The sequence below is a fragment of the Vanessa tameamea genome, chromosome 5, assembly GCF_037043105.1.
Source record: "Vanessa tameamea isolate UH-Manoa-2023 chromosome 5, ilVanTame1 primary haplotype, whole genome shotgun sequence".
NCBI lineage: Eukaryota > Metazoa > Arthropoda > Insecta > Lepidoptera > Nymphalidae > Vanessa > Vanessa tameamea.
In genome coordinates this window covers 2,997,267-3,014,133 of record NC_087313.1, presented here as the reverse complement: position 1 = coordinate 3,014,133, position 16,867 = coordinate 2,997,267, and the positions used below count along the sequence as shown (strand labels likewise).

Sequence of the window (16,867 nt, the reverse complement as noted above, 5' to 3'; positions counted from 1 at the left end):
AAACTTTGTATTAATGTCATTAACAACATACTGCATAACCTAACTTTTAATATTATATTCTATTATTATTAAAATAAAATAAGTAAGCCATAAAAATGGAAGAAGAAGGGACACCAACTGTTAGCTTAGTATCATGCATGCATTTTGTAAAGCGCGGAGTAGCAAAAGCTGTACCAGAAAAGGTAAAAAATATTTTTAAAATGTGTACACTGCGTAATACAAAAATAAATTTTATAATTAAACTTGTTTTAGATTGAACTAACCGAAAAGGAATTGGAGAAAATAATTAAACAAACTGCTACTGAATTGCGGTTAGTATCTAATTTAATGTTTATATAAAGATATTATAATCTTTCGCTATATTATGAGAATTTTGTGTTATCTTTTTGTAAACAAAAATTAATTTCAAGTTTAACTGAGGATGGCGATGATCAGAGTGACGAAGAGGCTGAAAATGCTGAACAAGTTAGAGATCCACCAGCTGATCCCAATGACGAATTTAATTTTGAAAATTATGATCAAGAGGAAGGAAGTGAGTTTTATTTAATCATTTATAAAGTGGTCATAGGTTTTAAGTATAAAAAAGTTATTTTCATCAATGGTTCAATGGCTTAGCCGTGAAAGAGAAACAGACAGACAGAATCACTATTTGTGATATTAGTATAGGTATGGATAAGTATTCATGAATGATCAAAAATGATATTAAAATAAGAGCAGGGCCCAGGAATGGAATACATGTGTTTTAGCCAAAGATTACAGTTTCAAACCGGCAGGCACAACTAATATTTTATGTGCAACAACCTATATTCAGTAGAACACAAGAGGCTTTTACTTTTACTTAACTTTGTATTTTAATATTACTGTAAGGTTTAATGTTCAACAATATTCAAATTATGTTTGAAGGTGATCCAGTTGGCATTGGGACCATAGCTACACTTCCAAACTTAGGTGATCTCAGTGAAAATGTTCAAATACGAGTAAGTTAAAAATAAAAAAATATAAACCTAAGAGTAATAACAAAATAAAACAGTAAAAGGATGTTAATTATTTGTCTTAGACAGAGGGTCCCGACAGTGATGAAGAGGATGATATAATTAAACCAGATGACAATCTCCTTCTAGTAGGACATGTGGAGACTGATGCTAGTGTATTAGAAGTATATAGTGAGTGATATTAATTTACATTTAAAATATTACATATTTTATATAAAGAATTTAATTGGTTTTTTATTCATGTTTGACTTACACATAAGAAATATGTATAATAAAATTAACTTGTATTATAGTCTATAGTGTTTTCTTACAGTCTTCAATAAAGAAGAGGGATCATTCTACGTCCACCATGATATTATCTTGCCCTGGTTTCCTCTCTGCATTGAATGGTTGAGTCATGACCCATCAGATCCACAACCAGGTAATTTTGATACTTTAATAGTAACCATGTGATTGAAGTTGAGTTTTTTTTGTGTGAAGATAGGCTTTTTTATTAAATATATTTAAATTTAAAATAACTTAAAAACTACCAACAACTACAAATATGCTATTTTTAGTTCTCTTGCGAGGAATGTACATTAATGCAATTTTTATATCAGAAATTGTAAATGGAGGATTCTAAATACACAAATAATACTTAGAAGTGAGTTATAAGTTAAATTATTATGAAAGTGTCCTGATAAGTAATAACTGTTCCATGTGGCATTACCTGCTTTAAACATTCCTGCTCAGGAGGGCTATAGCTTATATACTATAAATTACCTCCAGAATTGGGCTATGGAATGGAAGGTGATTTTTTTTAACCCAATAGTAGTTCCAGATATTAGCGCATACAAAAAGAACCAAATACATGAGCTTTATTATATTAGTAGATTTACTAATATTTAAAAAATAATATAAATTATCAAAATATTATTGCCTTCCAGGTAACCTCTGTGCATTGGGTGGCATGGATCCAGTTATCCAAGTATGGGACTTAGATATAGAAAACTGCCTAGAACCAGCATTCAAATTAGGCAAGAAGCCAAATAAAAAGAAAAAAACTAAAAGAATAGGACACAAGGAGGCTGTGTTGGACCTTTCGTGGAATAGGAATTTTACGTGAGTTAATAGTAATAAACTGGCTATGGGAATCATCTCAACACACTTGATTAAATTATCTTATTGAAGATATTAAGATGATTCCATTCTCCATAGAAAATTACAAGTAATTTTTATTTCCAGTCATGTCCTTGCTAGTGGATCAGCTGACAATACAGTCTTATTGTGGGATCTGGATAAAGGCTCCCCACACACAAAGTTAAACTACTTTGAAGATAAGGTATTTTACAATGTGTTTTTTTAAATAAGTAAATTATAATCTAATAAAATATCACTCAAGTTATTAAAAATGAGATGTTACTACAGAATATTACCTAAATCCAGGTAATATTAATTAACTTTTTTTTTTAATCATATGTTAAATTTAGGGTCCAAATAACATTAAGACTAAACACAACTTAAACGTTTAGAAAAATGTAATAACTTAGTATTTTTCTTCATTGCAGGTGCAATCCTTGTGCTTTCACCCGCTGGAGGCGCAGACGTTGCTGTCGGGGTCGTGCGACGGTCGCGCGCGCGTGACCGACTGTCGCGCGACGGACGCACACCGCGCGTGGAGCCTGGGGCCGGAGATAGAGCGCGTGGTGTGGGACACACACAACCCGTTCTGCTTCGCGGTTAGACTTGAACAAATCTATAGCTAGCATATGAATCACTTTTATAAGTCTCTAGGTGTCGTCTGTGGCTTCGGTCGATTTTTAAGTGTTAGGCATAAAATGTTTTTCCTTGGAGTTCAAGCTTGCTTCTTATCGAATTTCCTCAAATTCGGTAAAAAAGTGTATTGGTGGTGAAAGAGCAATAGACTGACATCGCACTTATAATATTTGTACAGATTTAAAACCCCTTGTTTTATGATATTTTTTTATAATCCTTTCCATTAAAGTATCTGTTATTACTGTTTTTCTTGTTTCTATTATCGAAAATAGTACTTCTGAATGTAATGATAATGTAGCTATTAAAATATGTTTTTGACAGATGAGCAATAATGAAGGAAAAGTGGCTTATGTGGACTGTCGACAAGACGAGCCTCTCTGGACAATAGACGCTCACCAGAAGGAAGTCACAGGTAAGACTAATGCATATGAATTGTGATCCAACTTTTTATAATTATTTGAGGAAATAAACACCCAGGGAGAAGTGTTTACACCTAAGAATGTCATGGATCAGATGCATAATTATTTTAAATTATTTCTAATACTTTGAGTATATTTGTAATTGAAAGTGCTTGACACTAAGTATATCAATTTTTATGTAAATCTTACAATTTGACTAAACTTTAGATCTTAAACATATTTTTTATGCATAGTAGGTAACAAATTGATTAATAGGGTATATGAGCATAGTACAGTATAATTATAACTCATACTATAGGAGAACAGATATATGTATAATATTTTGAATTCCATATTGATATGTTTCAGGACTTATAATAAGTGATAATGTTCCTGGGTTGTTGATAACGGTGGGCTCCGATGAGAAATTCAAAACGTGGGATATAACAAGGTAAATGAATTTTAATGGAAGCTTTTTTTTATTATTTTTAATAGAAATAAATAATCTTATTGGGTCGTAACAGGGCCTAGTGTATTTCTACCAGTTTAGTAATTAGTTATTTATTTGACGATGGTTTTGGCTCACATATGTCACTGAAGTCCTAAACGACTTCACGGATTTTGATGATATTTGTTTGTGTGCGTTTGAATTTTTGTGTCCTGGGTGACTTAGACTGTAACCGGTAGGTGACGATCAACTTCAAGTTTTTTTTAACGAAAATAAATAATTTTCTTATTACACCCTTATGAAGTACAATAAAAAAAAAAAAAAAAAAAAGTCGTTGCAGACAGCTATTATCTAACATTACATAACAAGTTATTTATCGAAAATCAAATAAAAATATAATGCATATTTTTTCAGTTCATCGCCGCTACAAATCAGTGAACGTTCAGTAAGGGTGGGGCAAGTTTTGTGCGCGTCTCAGTGTCCCGACGCGCCCTTCTCGCTGGCCGTGGGCGGAGACAACAAGGAATGCTTCATCGAGATCGTGGACCTCACAACGAATGAAGAGGGTGAAATAACAATTTATCTTTATATATATTTTAACTATACTAAATTTGACAATATACACAACAAAAGAACAGTCAAAGCCCATACATACATACATACATAGTTATGGACCTCATTTACAATGATGTCCATTGAAAGTAGTGTGATAAATTAATTAGCTATATACTTATGTAAGCTTATAAATAAAAATAACCCTAAAAAGCCACATGTATATAAATTGACCTTTGAGGTTAGGACGATATGATTTAAGATTTAGTATGATAAGAAAACAAACAACAACTAATTATTTTGTATAAAAAATAACATACATGGTTATATATTATTAATTCACTTTCTATCAAATGAATAAGGACACTCAGTATTTTAATTACCATTGTAATAAATAACTATCTGCTTTCGGAATACAAGCAAAATTTTCATATTCGAAAAAAAATAACATAACCATAAAGAAAAAATATATTTCATGCCTTGATAATTTTTTTTATATAAATGACCACGAATGCCATTCTTTCATATTACACATAAGTAATTACCAATGTTGGTTATATTTTTTGATGACTAATTTCTCAAATTAAAGTTACATGCATACTGTGTCCGGGAATATCAGCCACAAATTGACGATGTTGTTTTTCTATAATTTAATGATAATTAATATTAAATGTGATTTGTATATTTTCAGTTATGAATCGTTTCGGATCACGAACGCAGGCTCCAGTCGGCAACAATGATGCTATGGAGTCATAGGAATATTTGATGACATTTGTTTACATTGTAAAAATTATATTGTATATTAAAAAATATTTTACAAATAAAAAAATAATTGAATTTCTGTTTTATTTAATTTACCAATAATACTGTAAAAATACATTTGTAACTGTGGAATGTAATATCTTTAAAATAGCATGTGCTCTTTCTTAGTCGGTACATAATGTTTTAAATAAATAATTCTTAAAAAGCGACACGAAAGCCGTCACCAAAATGTTATTTACAACATACCACCCTCAGTGTTGCCATTACAGTCACGTCCTTATAATTTAGCCCTTGTATCGCTGCAAACAAAAATATATAATTTTACTCTGTCTTTAAAATGTGTGCAAAAAATGTACGATAACGATTAAATAAATATGTTTGATAAAAAAAAACACTTAATAAGAAGTATATTTAAGGATTTATAATAAAACAATATTCTGTAACTGAGATTTATATTTGCAACATTGCTTACATCATCTAAACAAAAATAAAATAAATACAAACTAGACAAAGGCATTTTAACCTATACATTATCTGTGCGAAGCTACGTTGTATAATTTAAATATGGAACTATGCACCGCTCTATCAGATCAAGAGAGATACTTTTAATATTGAATTTAACAAAATAGCATTATTTTTATAAATTCAAAACGTGGTCAATTTTTACGACTATTTATAAGGCATTATCACAATAAAATGTTAATTTTCTCTATTGATCTGATAGACAAAACTTTGTGACATTAATAAGCTCTTCGATACTGAGCTCTATTTATGGTTATAAATCGAGTAGTCGAAAAACTAATAATCGCATAAAATCAGGACCAATAAGGCCACTTGTTTCAAATGAACACAATTTGTTCTCTACCTGTAACGGCAGTGTCACCATTTGGAATAAAATCTCATATTTGGAGTATATAAATTGTATCATTTGCAATTTATAATATTTCATTTTTTATACTGTTACGGTTAAAAAATAATATTTAAAGACAATAAATGTACATTTTGTATAATTATCACGATGTTAATAAAGGGATGTTATGTAGTTGTTTTTATAATTTTTTCTATATAGTCCATTGGAAATTTAGCAAAAGCTAGTCGTTTTGTTTAATATTTCTATATTTAGCTGCTAGTAAAATTATTTTAAAAACAGTGTACATTCTTGACAAATAACAATAATATGCTATACAATATTTGTAATTTAGTACCTTATTCGAATAATTGACATTAATTAAGTCGTCATATTAGGTATACACATTATGGGACAATTTTAAATGCAAGTATGTTTGTTTATATATTATAGCTGTCTTAGGAATGAAAAAAAATAAATGCATTTAGTATATATTATTATACCTGGTTTTATGTAATAAAGACGATGTTATATATATTGTGTCTTCGCTATAAAATAGTAGCTACTCGAAACTACGATCTTGTGCATAATTTCAATAAACCAATTTAAACAATTTAAAACCATATTTGATATATGGCAATAATATTGCGTAATTGGTCAATGTTGCCATGTTTGAAATTAAAACAGTTCTCAACCAATGTCAATATTGAAACGGTAAAAAAGTGATTTTATAAAATCCAACTATTCTGTTATTATGCAGCATATTATTCTATACTTACAAGAAAGCTTCGAAAACATACTTCAACAAGAGCCCTCACACTGCGATATAAATAAAAAAATCAATTACTCGTTCTCCGGGAACTTGGTGATGGCGTCGTGTATGGCGGCGGCGACGTAGGCCACGTTGCCCGGGTTGAGGCCGCAGATGTTGATGCGGCCCGAGCGCAGCAGGTAGATGTGGTGCTGCTGGATCAGGTACTCCGCCTGGCGCGGCGTCAGCCCCGTGTACGAGAACAGCCCGATCTGCTTCACGATGTGGTCCCAGTTTCCGGGAGTGCCCAATCTGAGGGGTAGCCGTAACGTTACAACTAATTCTCATATCTAATTGTGTTCTTAAATTATGATATTACATTGTTTGAAGTACTGAACTTCTAGAAGAACTGGTTCAACACGGTAGAAACTACGAGGCAAATCAAGGTAGCTTTACACTTCAATCAATGCTGTTTCCATGAGCATGCTTGAATAGAGTATTTTAATTTTGATATTGACCATGAGTCCTCTTTAAACTATGTGGCTTATCATATTAATTGTATATAAGATCTTACTTGATAAGTTCTGCTCTTAACGCTTCTCTCATTTGGATAACTCGCGAAGACATGAATTTGATGTGGTCTCTCCTGTAAAACAATTACTTATTTTAAAGAAAACTTACAAGGTAACGGAAATACTTTATCGTAAAATGTAATAAGCGACATGAAAACTAATAAACTCGTATCGATGATAAGTTCTAGTTTCCATTTGTACGATCTGTAGTCTGTACGGTGAGCACCGTCGACGCTCAATATAACATCGGAACTTGATCTCTAAACGAATTGAAAAAAAATCAACGCGGTAACTATTATAATAATTCAAAACTCTGCCTTAATACGTCACGCGGAGTAAAGACCAGATTAATTACGAATCACATTATCAAAAGGTCTTATAGCACGGACGAGATTAATACAGACACAATGATATCATGCGCTTAGCATAGGACCTTCCTCATTCCGACAACGTCCAAAACCTTGCGTTGACATAGGATGACGTTCGGCTTTCCAGGGAACAGATAGACGAACGTCGACTCACGACGACACTTGGGCAACCATAATCGGACTCCTACCGTCGAAACCAACGCGACCAGCGACGGAAATATCATAATGAACGTCAAGTAATGAGATGGCACTGACCACTCGTCGAAGAGCTTGGAGTCGGCGAGCACGTTGGCGACGACGCGCGCGCCGTGCGCCGGCGGGTTGGAGTACGAGCCGCGCACGATCCACGTCAGCTGCGAGCGCAGCGCCGGCACCAGCGCCGCGTCCGCCACCACCAGCGCCAGGTTGCCCACGCGCTCGTCTGCGGGCCACGCGCGCATATTTGACACGTTGTAACTCAATACCATTCATTTCATTCGAAGACATATACAAACTATTATATTATAGCAATACTTATTGCTATTGTTGTATTTTAGCTTGAAGGGTGACTGAGCCTGTGTAACTACAGGCACAAGGGACAAAGCATCTAAGCTCCCAACGTTGGTGGCGCGTTGGTGTGATGTAAGCCATGGTAATTATTTCTTACAGCGCCAATATCTATGGGCGGCTGCCCGTCCACTTACCTTCTATGTTTAAATTCATTGATATCATGTCTGAGGTTATCGTGATGTTTGCATTCATCACATTAGTCTGATAAAACTTTAAACGAACAAATTAATTTAATGTTTGATGAAACTACTTACTGTACAGTCCAAAGTTCTTGGCGTAGGACTGGGCGCAGACAAGTTCGAAGCCACGCTTAACGAAGTACCGGACGGCCCACGCGTCGCGGTCCAAATCACCCGAAGCGAAACCTTGGTAAGCACTGTCGAAGAACGGGAACAATTTGCGCTCCTAAAAAAAGACGCTCCTAAATTAGATTAACTTCTGTTACCACCGATGGGATGACAGTGATGACGTAATCACTTCCAATAGGACTCGCCAAATCTAGCCACGATCCTAAGAAGGATGGATAACGTCATGATATATCGTTCGACATGCAGCTTTTTTTTATGAATTGTTTTATTTTAATTCGGAAGGCAGTCAGACAACCTCCACCTCGTTGTTATGTATAAATTATGTCTCGTGAAAATCCATACATGATGATACAATATAAAATTCAAACCAAATTAAATAAGCAATGTTCAGTGATCACCTTCAGCACTATCTGTGGCTAAATATGACAACAATTGTTCACATTTGTTATTGTTCCTCCAGTTAAGCTTAAAGCTTGTGCTAGGAATGAAGACGACATTTACCCAAGGGGTCAGGATCGACTACGATTTTTTACATCGCTAGGCGACCCATGTACCAGTGCGCTATTGACGCTTATTTGGCTTGATTTGGCTCGTAATATAAAAAAAGATAGTATTATATCATAATACATCAAAATAGTTTTAGTATTGCATAAAACAGGTACAAGATTAATATACATGTTGGAATTGGCAATAGTCCTAAAGTTTATTTTTGTCAGACTTATTTTAAAGTCAGGTTATGCAAAATACGTGAATATTTCCTGAACATCACAAATAACATGCTATATTTTTATTTTTTCTGCTTAGATGCATTCCTAATTTACGCAATACAAATGGTTTAAAATAGATCAAAATCGAATCAATCGATCGAATCCAATATTGGCTCATTTGTTTCTGTAAAAATAATCAATGAACTTTTTCAAAAATTAAACTTGACTTCGGATATACGAAATGTATTTATTTAGGCTTCGTACGGGTAGAACAAGGGTCTACATAAAAAGTTTAAGTCGTAATCAATTTACGCGGCTCGCACCAGTAAAGATCTCAGCCGGAATATTTTTTTCCGACATCTTCAACAATCCATATTACGACTAACCTTAACAAACCTTACTAAATTATGTATCTAAACTTATATTATGAATCACTTCGTCCATTCATGAAAACTCTAAGAAAGAACGTTTAGTAATTTTTGAGTATATCACATTCAAAAAGACAGACATGCAGTTGAGCAACAGACTTAGTTTCATAATAAATGTAGTGATTGCAGTAAACAAAAAGTAAATTTGAAAAAGTTACCACGAAGAGCGCTAGATATTCAAGAGGAGTTGGTGGTTCTAAAATCTAAAATCATCTGCAATTAGTTCATAACGTTCGAGGTCGTCTAGGTTAATATACTTACAATTCGTTATATTTCTGAAAAGAATGACAACAGATTATCTTACCGGTCATTCTCTTCAATATCTATTTTGTGATAAGAATGGTAGTTCCATGTTACGGTTTAAATAAATCGTCAGTATAGTCGATTAAAATATGCTAAGTGCGTGCAATATTTTAACAGTATATATATAATATAATAATAAAATAGTATAAAAAAATGTTTTTGGATGTGGAGGACGAGGCCGTTTCACAAAGAAATCCTTGTTTTGTATATGAGTAAACTCAAATAAAAACGCTACGAGAAATGCCTACTTAGCAGAGCATTATTCCACACTAAAAAAATCGTTTTTGTATTCGGGTGTAAAACTGTATTTTCTTAAAGCTAGTATCTTTAAAGTGGGTTTCAATACGTCACGGACTTACCTCCATAACATCAGCGATCTTCTCCCATTGCTCCTGTGTGGGGTCTATTCCTGTGGGGTTGTGTGCGCACGCGTGCAAGATGATCACGGAGTTCTCGGGCGCATTCTTCAGGTCCTCGAGCATTCCAGCGAAATCGATCGCGCGATTCTTTGCGTCCCAGTAACGATACGTGCGTGGTTGAGTGAAGCCAGAGTTAACGAATACGAGATGGTGGTTTTCTAAAGTAAAAATTATTTAGCGTTATTTTGTTATATTTGGTAGGGCAAGCCAGCCTGGGTAGGTACCAGCAACTCAGTAGATATTCTACCGCCAAATAATAATACTCTGTATTGTTGTGTTCCGGTTTTAAGGGTAAGTGAGCTAATGTAACTACAGGCACAAGGGACACAACATCTTAATTCCCAAGGTTGGTGGTGCAGTGGCGATGTAAAGAATAGTTAATATTTCTTAGAGCGCCATTGTCTATGGGCGGTGGTGACCACTTCCCATCCGGTGGCCCATATGCACGTTTGCCAACATATACCATAAAAAAAAAACCTAAATTGACTCGAGCGGGTAATTTTTAAACGTTACACAAAAATATTTAATTTGCATAACAAACTTTAAACTTTAGAAGGCGAAATAGAAGTAGTACACGATACAGCTGAGTTATTAGCAAATTGCATGAATTACGTAAATCGTAAACAGTTTGTTTATCTTTTTAATCTAAGGTTTGTTTATCATTATTCCTACTTCAATTGTAAATAATATGAAAGTGTAAGTATATATTTACTAACACCTGTTTACTATCGACTGTTCTTAACGACCATTGTTTACTGGTTGTTATATTTAAAGATAAATCCTTCAAAATCAAACAAATCATATACACAATAATAATAAAAGGTGGGTTACATTTAAGTTTTATATAAATATCGTCAACACACATATCTATTCGCGCCGATAGAGCGCTTGCAATCATTTGTTATTTTATTATAGAAAATAGTGATAAGATTCGATTAAAAAACCTATATTGATATCTACATTTTATCTGTTTACTTATGAAATAGATTACCTCGTTGAAAAATATCGTATACAGAGTGCACTACAAAAAAATGCATTTTAATTTACAGATTTTTAAATTAATTAATTATTATTTTCGACTTGCGCTCAGGATCCACGGTTCACATAATACACCCAATTGGAAAATCGTAATAGTTTTCATGGACTAAAAGCTGATAATAATTACATAATTTTCTTACTAAACATTATTACTTTATTGCTTGCAACTGTTATCTGATAACTTTTATGATTACTCACCCCAAGTCGGGTTCGAGTAGTAGAATGTAGTATATTTAAGGTGTTTGTTGAGAAACTCGGAGCCAACACGTAGACCGCCAGTACCTGATAATGTTTGCACGCCAAAAGCCTATGGACAAAATTTATACGTAATAATAAATTTTATAGTATTTTTTCAAAATAAAATATATTGGATACCAGTAGTCGACCGCGGCTTTGCTCGCTTTTTGGGGGTTAGTCGTCAGGTCTTGGAGTTCAAACTCGCTTCATATTATGTTTCATCAAATTCGGTATACTGGTTTTATCCTTGAATGAATAGACGGACAGACATACTTACTTTCGCATTTATTATATTAGTATATATATTGGAAATGAGACGTCAAAAGATTAATAGAAATAAAAAAACAATCTTTGAAAATCTTTGAAAGTTCAGTTTGACAGCCTAAGCACTATTGTAAATTTGCTTGTAACTTATTCCTTAATTCTGGACAAAACGTAAAAAAAAATCAATGAAAATATTCACATTTTGTTGATACAGAATAACAAGTCTAAATATGTACGTTCTTGATATCAACGGCATTATCGTTTATATTTAATTGGTGGTAGGGCTTTGTGAAGGTCCGTCTGGGTAGGTACCACCCACTCATGAAATATTCTACCGCCAAACAGCAATACTTAGTATTGTTCCGTTCCCGTTTTAAGGGTAAGTGAACCCATGTAACTACAGGCACAAGGGACATGACATCTTAGTTACCAAGGTTGGTGGCGCAATGGCTATATAAGGAATGGTTAACATTTCCTACAGCGCCGATGTCTATGGGCTGTGGGACCACTTATCATCAGGGAGCACATTTGCGCGTCCGCCTTACTGTAACATAAAAAAAAAAAAATACTTACACGACCGTCAGCGATTGCAGGACTGTCTTCTCCAAGAAGCATCGACACAGACACTTTGGTGAACTGTTCCAGACCTGTACGAGAAGCAATTGCTATGTTTATTATTTGACAGTACATAGAATTGTATGTTAAGCGTATGTGTATAAGGGTAGATATAGACTATTCCTAGTTTTAGAAAAGCCAATTTACTTATATAAAAGAGAATAGTATATATTCAATCTAATTTTTAACCTTATTTAGCGAATGTTTGAATTTCAACATTGATTGCTCACTTTCTTTCGTCATTAAAATGCCATTTGAAAGAAAAAGACATTGTATCATTTGGCTTTAACCGATCCCGTTTAACAGATTCCAATGACAGGATAAACAACCTTTGACCTTGAAATAAGAGGACATCATTGGTCGATTTCTAAAATAATAATCTCTGGTATTCACTATGAATTAGCGATGAAATATGCGTGAAAATCGTGGCATTATGAATGTTGGCGAAGTTGTTTTCGGAATTTTGGATACATGTTAATAATTAAGTGGCAATCCAATAATTCAGATATTGATGCGGCTTGGCAATTAAAATATGCCAGCATATTAAAATTACACCAATTAAATTATAAATATGATATTTTTTTTATAGTTCAGTGAAGCAGAGTTATGTAATAAAATATATTAATCAATAACGAAAGAACGATATATAACAACATCTTAGCAACAATTTTATACGTCTTTACGTAATAATTAGACGGCAACAATGTTATCAGTGATAAAACTGTAATAGGTAATATCTGACAAGTTATTGTCATACATGGCGAACAATTTCTGAACTATCTTGATTAATACGTTAAATAAAATCGAAATATCTCGAATATTTTTGAGTATCAATCTTATATAACAAAATAGGTAAGTATTTTTGTTTATTCGTTGCCCTATTACCGATCAAACTCTACGTATTAAATAATTGTAAATCTACACTGTAATCTAAACTGAAAAAAAAACATCGTTTTGAGTAATTTCCTTTGGCTTTTAAAAAATATATTATGAAAAAGGCACACTTTTAAAAATCGTGTGTTATTTAAATGTTGGGTTGAGTGTCTGTTTGTAAACGCGCACGAAGTCGGGCACAGCTAGTATACATATAATAGTAGTAGTACTATTAATAACTGTTAAATTTATATTTTTAAACGTAATATATAAATATAAATGCAACGTACAACATGACTAGCGGCGTATTTTTATTTAAATACGTAATTACTATATAGAGAGTTAAATGTGTAAACTTCACACAAATTTGTCAAGTAGAGTTGATAAATTGAGTTAGATGGTTTCCGTTTTGAAATTGATAGCTATTACATAATTTTAGCGTTAAATTTCATCCGTTGACATAAAAAAACATGTACAATTTACGAAGTTGAATTGTATCATACAATTACGATATCTATATAAACAACAACGTAACGCAATACTGATCTTAAGTTACGGTGTAACTTATGTTTAAAAAGTTGCTGTACAGCCAAGACTATTTATTGTCTGTTCTTACTAGTAATATAGTCTAATCACTAATGACAAGTAGGAATAGGTAATATCGACCATGTGACAGACGGTCGTTTTATAAAAACGATATTTTTGTCAAAATTCCATATGTTCTCTTGGTATAGATATCCTGAATCTAAAAGATAATCATTTTTTTTTTAATAAATATTGGACAACATCACATACATTACTCTGATCCCAATGTAAGTAGCTAAAGGACTTGTGTTATGGAGATCAGAAGTAACGACGGTTCCACAAACACCCAGACCCAAGACAATATAGAAAACAAATGAACTTTTTCTACATCGACCCGGCCGGGAATCGAGCCCGGGACCTCGGAGTGGCGTACCCATGAAAACCGGTGTACACACTACTCGATCACGGAGCCGTCATTTATTGTGACAATAGTTTTATTCGATGATAAAACTTCTTATAGTTTTTAATGAATTAACACTGATAAGAGATCTTACTATGGCAAAATACACAATTAATAATCTCGCCATAAATGCGCCGTAGAAATTAAAAGATACATATATATGTATCTTTTAATTATTAGCAAAGTAATATTTTTCTTAAATAAAATTATAATGACTGTAACAGATATATATTTGATAAACAAATTATTCAATGTTTTGAGACAGTAACATAGGCAACAACTATATTGACGAGATAAGAATATTTAAAACAAAACACGCAACAACATGCTGTAATTAAACATGTTTTTAAACACACTTATTATCTAAGAAAATTACTGATTTTGATTGAGTTCTGGTAATGGCCTTTTATAGGTATGGACAGTGTATGAAATATTAATCAATCAAGTAGGTACATAAAAGCATTTTTGAATGATCATGTTACACTGTTAAATTAAACATAATCACTTTCCATTAGGTGAGCTTCCTGCTCGTTTGCCCCCTATAACATGTAAAGCTACCACCAGTAGAACCGATAATAAGTAGCTACTCTTTTCCACAATTAATTTAATGAATATTTTTATAAAGTACAATTAAATTGTCAAAAATACAAAAAATAATAAGTCCACACTTTTATAAAATGAGTATCTTGCCTTATCAAAGTATTTTTTTAACATGAGTATTAATTTTTTTAACAGGTCAAGTTAAAAATAACTAGGAATCTTCTTATAGAAATGAATACCGTGCCCTAGGAGGGATACTAGGTATTATTTGTTTCCTTCGCCTCTCTATACAATGATTGGATACCATTTGTTTAAAAAATATCTATATCATTGCATGTAGAACAAATTTGTCGGTAACCATGAACATGATGAACATGTACATGCCTTTCCATGCAATTACACTGCCTTACGAATGATTGGTGCTGGCAGTATAATAAATGAAGCAAAACATTGTTTAGTAACTGTTTTTTTTTTAAATATCGTTTTCTGATTTGACATAAATCTCATAAAACAGATAAACAATACTATTAATCAATTTGTTTCATCAGATACTTATTCAAATTTTGTATCTATTTCTTTTTTCTTGGAAAAATATTTACGGAAAGACATAAATTTGTTTATATGTTGCTTATGTTATGTAGGTTATATTTATCTTATATTGCACAATGTTTATATTTTTAATAAGTTTTTTATCATTTTTATAACAATATATTATACTATTATTCAATTACAATTTTAATTCCTAGGAAGTAAGATATATGTTCCTTTGAAATATAATCTTTTGATATAATAACAATTTGATGGCAAATTTTTGATTATTAACATGATGTAATAAAACGGGAACCAACTTTCATGGGTTTTATATAATATAAGATCAAGGAAGACCTTGCAATAAATTTATATTACAGGCAACACTAATTTTTACATTCCAAATATAAAAATGGATATAATATTAGTTATATACGGTTTGTTGATGTAACTAGCGACAATAAAGAAAATATCCAGTAATGACAGAAACTTCATCATTGCACACAAAGGTACAGTCAGAATAAGACAGTTGTTCCACTGTTAATTATTTCAACTACAAGATCTAACTCATCCATAAAATTGACCAGGCCTGTCTGGGTAGATTTATTCTACCAATCACAGCATTACTAAGTTTTTTTTTATCTAGTTTGAAAGATGAGTGAGCCAGTTTAATTATAGGCACATAAGCCAGGCATAAAATCGTTCCTCCCTAGTTTCCAAGGTTGGTGGCCAATAGGTGATGTAAGAAATGGTTGATATTTCTTACAAAAGTTTGGTTGACAAAGCAACAATAACGGGTTACAATCAACCCTAGTTAAAACTTTGTTATAAGCTATTCTTATATTTATAGTTATACTCTATATTTATGGATTTGCTATAGAACACAAGTTAATCTCAAAATCAATTCGTATATAATCTTAATAATAATATATATATTATTTACTGTATAAATATATTAAATAAAATAAAATTGGGTTAATGGAAAATGTACAACATTATCAGAATAAAAGCAAAAAAAAAACAGTCTTACCTAGTACAGGCAAGTATTCATGAAGAAGAGTATCATCAGCAGCCATCTGCTTCTCCATTTTTTGTACAACTGGCAAAACCCAGGGTTTGCCGGTTTCATCTCTGTATGCTATAAAAATAATATTATTATAGAATAAGTTTATAAGAATTATATTAAAATGATTATAAAGTGGAATAACCAAGAATTAACTTTCCCACTGCTAAAGATTATTAATATCCACTCACCTCCTACACTAAGATTTACTTTATTTTTGAATGTATCTTCTATAAAAAGTTTGTTTATTTGAAATACTTCAATCGGTGGCCCTTGCTCTACAACTTGGAAACGAGAACCCATTTTTGTGTTTTATTTACAATACGTAACGCGTCTGTCTGATTTGAGTTGGCGAGTAACTAATGTTCCAAAGATGTAACTGTAAATGATAGCAATCAATTAAAAAATAGTTCGCGAATTACGATTTGCAAGTTTCAGTCGCTGACCTTTGGGCTTCGACAATGTCACACACGTCAGTTGTAAATGTCAGCTGTCAATTGTCAAAATTATACCGTTCAAAAACATATTTTTCAGATCAATCTCATTCGTGTCTTCTCCATCCTAC

General features: G+C 32.5%; 2 protein-coding genes across 2 annotated transcripts; one reads left to right on the top strand and one right to left on the bottom strand.

The window, feature by feature from the left end:
• Positions 1–5,789, top strand: Nclb (no child left behind). Its single transcript, XM_026629270.2, has 13 exons — positions 1–182; positions 253–311; positions 411–532; positions 904–977; positions 1,058–1,163; positions 1,306–1,413; positions 1,919–2,093; positions 2,217–2,313; positions 2,540–2,710; positions 3,069–3,159; positions 3,515–3,596; positions 4,008–4,159; positions 4,837–5,789. Exons 1-13 carry the CDS (start codon positions 96–98, stop codon positions 4,899–4,901), a joined length of 1,389 nt encoding a protein of 462 aa, XP_026485055.2. The 5' UTR covers positions 1–95; the 3' UTR covers positions 4,902–5,789.
• On the bottom strand, positions 4,978–16,765 carry Got1 (Glutamate oxaloacetate transaminase 1). Its single transcript, XM_026629276.2, has 10 exons — positions 16,494–16,765; positions 16,270–16,377; positions 12,272–12,345; positions 11,396–11,504; positions 10,100–10,317; positions 8,249–8,399; positions 7,701–7,866; positions 7,080–7,151; positions 6,602–6,817; positions 4,978–5,206 (listed from the first exon to the last, which is right to left on the bottom strand). Exons 1-10 carry the CDS (start codon positions 16,603–16,605, stop codon positions 5,185–5,187), a joined length of 1,248 nt encoding a protein of 415 aa, XP_026485061.1. The 5' UTR covers positions 16,606–16,765; the 3' UTR covers positions 4,978–5,184.
• Positions 16,766–16,867: the final 102 nt, after the last annotated feature.

Coding starts and splice junctions, on each gene's coding strand:
- Nclb (XM_026629270.2), top strand. CDS start 96: ATGGAAGAAGAAGGGACACCAACTGTTAGCTTAGTATCATGCATGCAT. Junction 1,164..1,305: donor TAGTGTATTAGAAGTATATA/GTGAGTGATATT, acceptor GTTTTCTTACAG/TCTTCAATAAAGAAGAGGGA. Junction 3,597..4,007: donor AAAACGTGGGATATAACAAG/GTAAATGAATTT, acceptor ATATTTTTTCAG/TTCATCGCCGCTACAAATCA.
- Got1 (XM_026629276.2), bottom strand. CDS start 16,605: ATGGGTTCTCGTTTCCAAGTTGTAGAGCAAGGGCCACCGATTGAAGTA. Junction 11,505..12,271: donor CTGCAATCGCTGACGGTCGT/GTAAGTATTTTT, acceptor TTTTGTCCATAG/GCTTTTGGCGTGCAAACATT. Junction 7,867..8,248: donor CAAGAACTTTGGACTGTACA/GTAAGTAGTTTC, acceptor CGTGGCCCGCAG/ACGAGCGCGTGGGCAACCTG.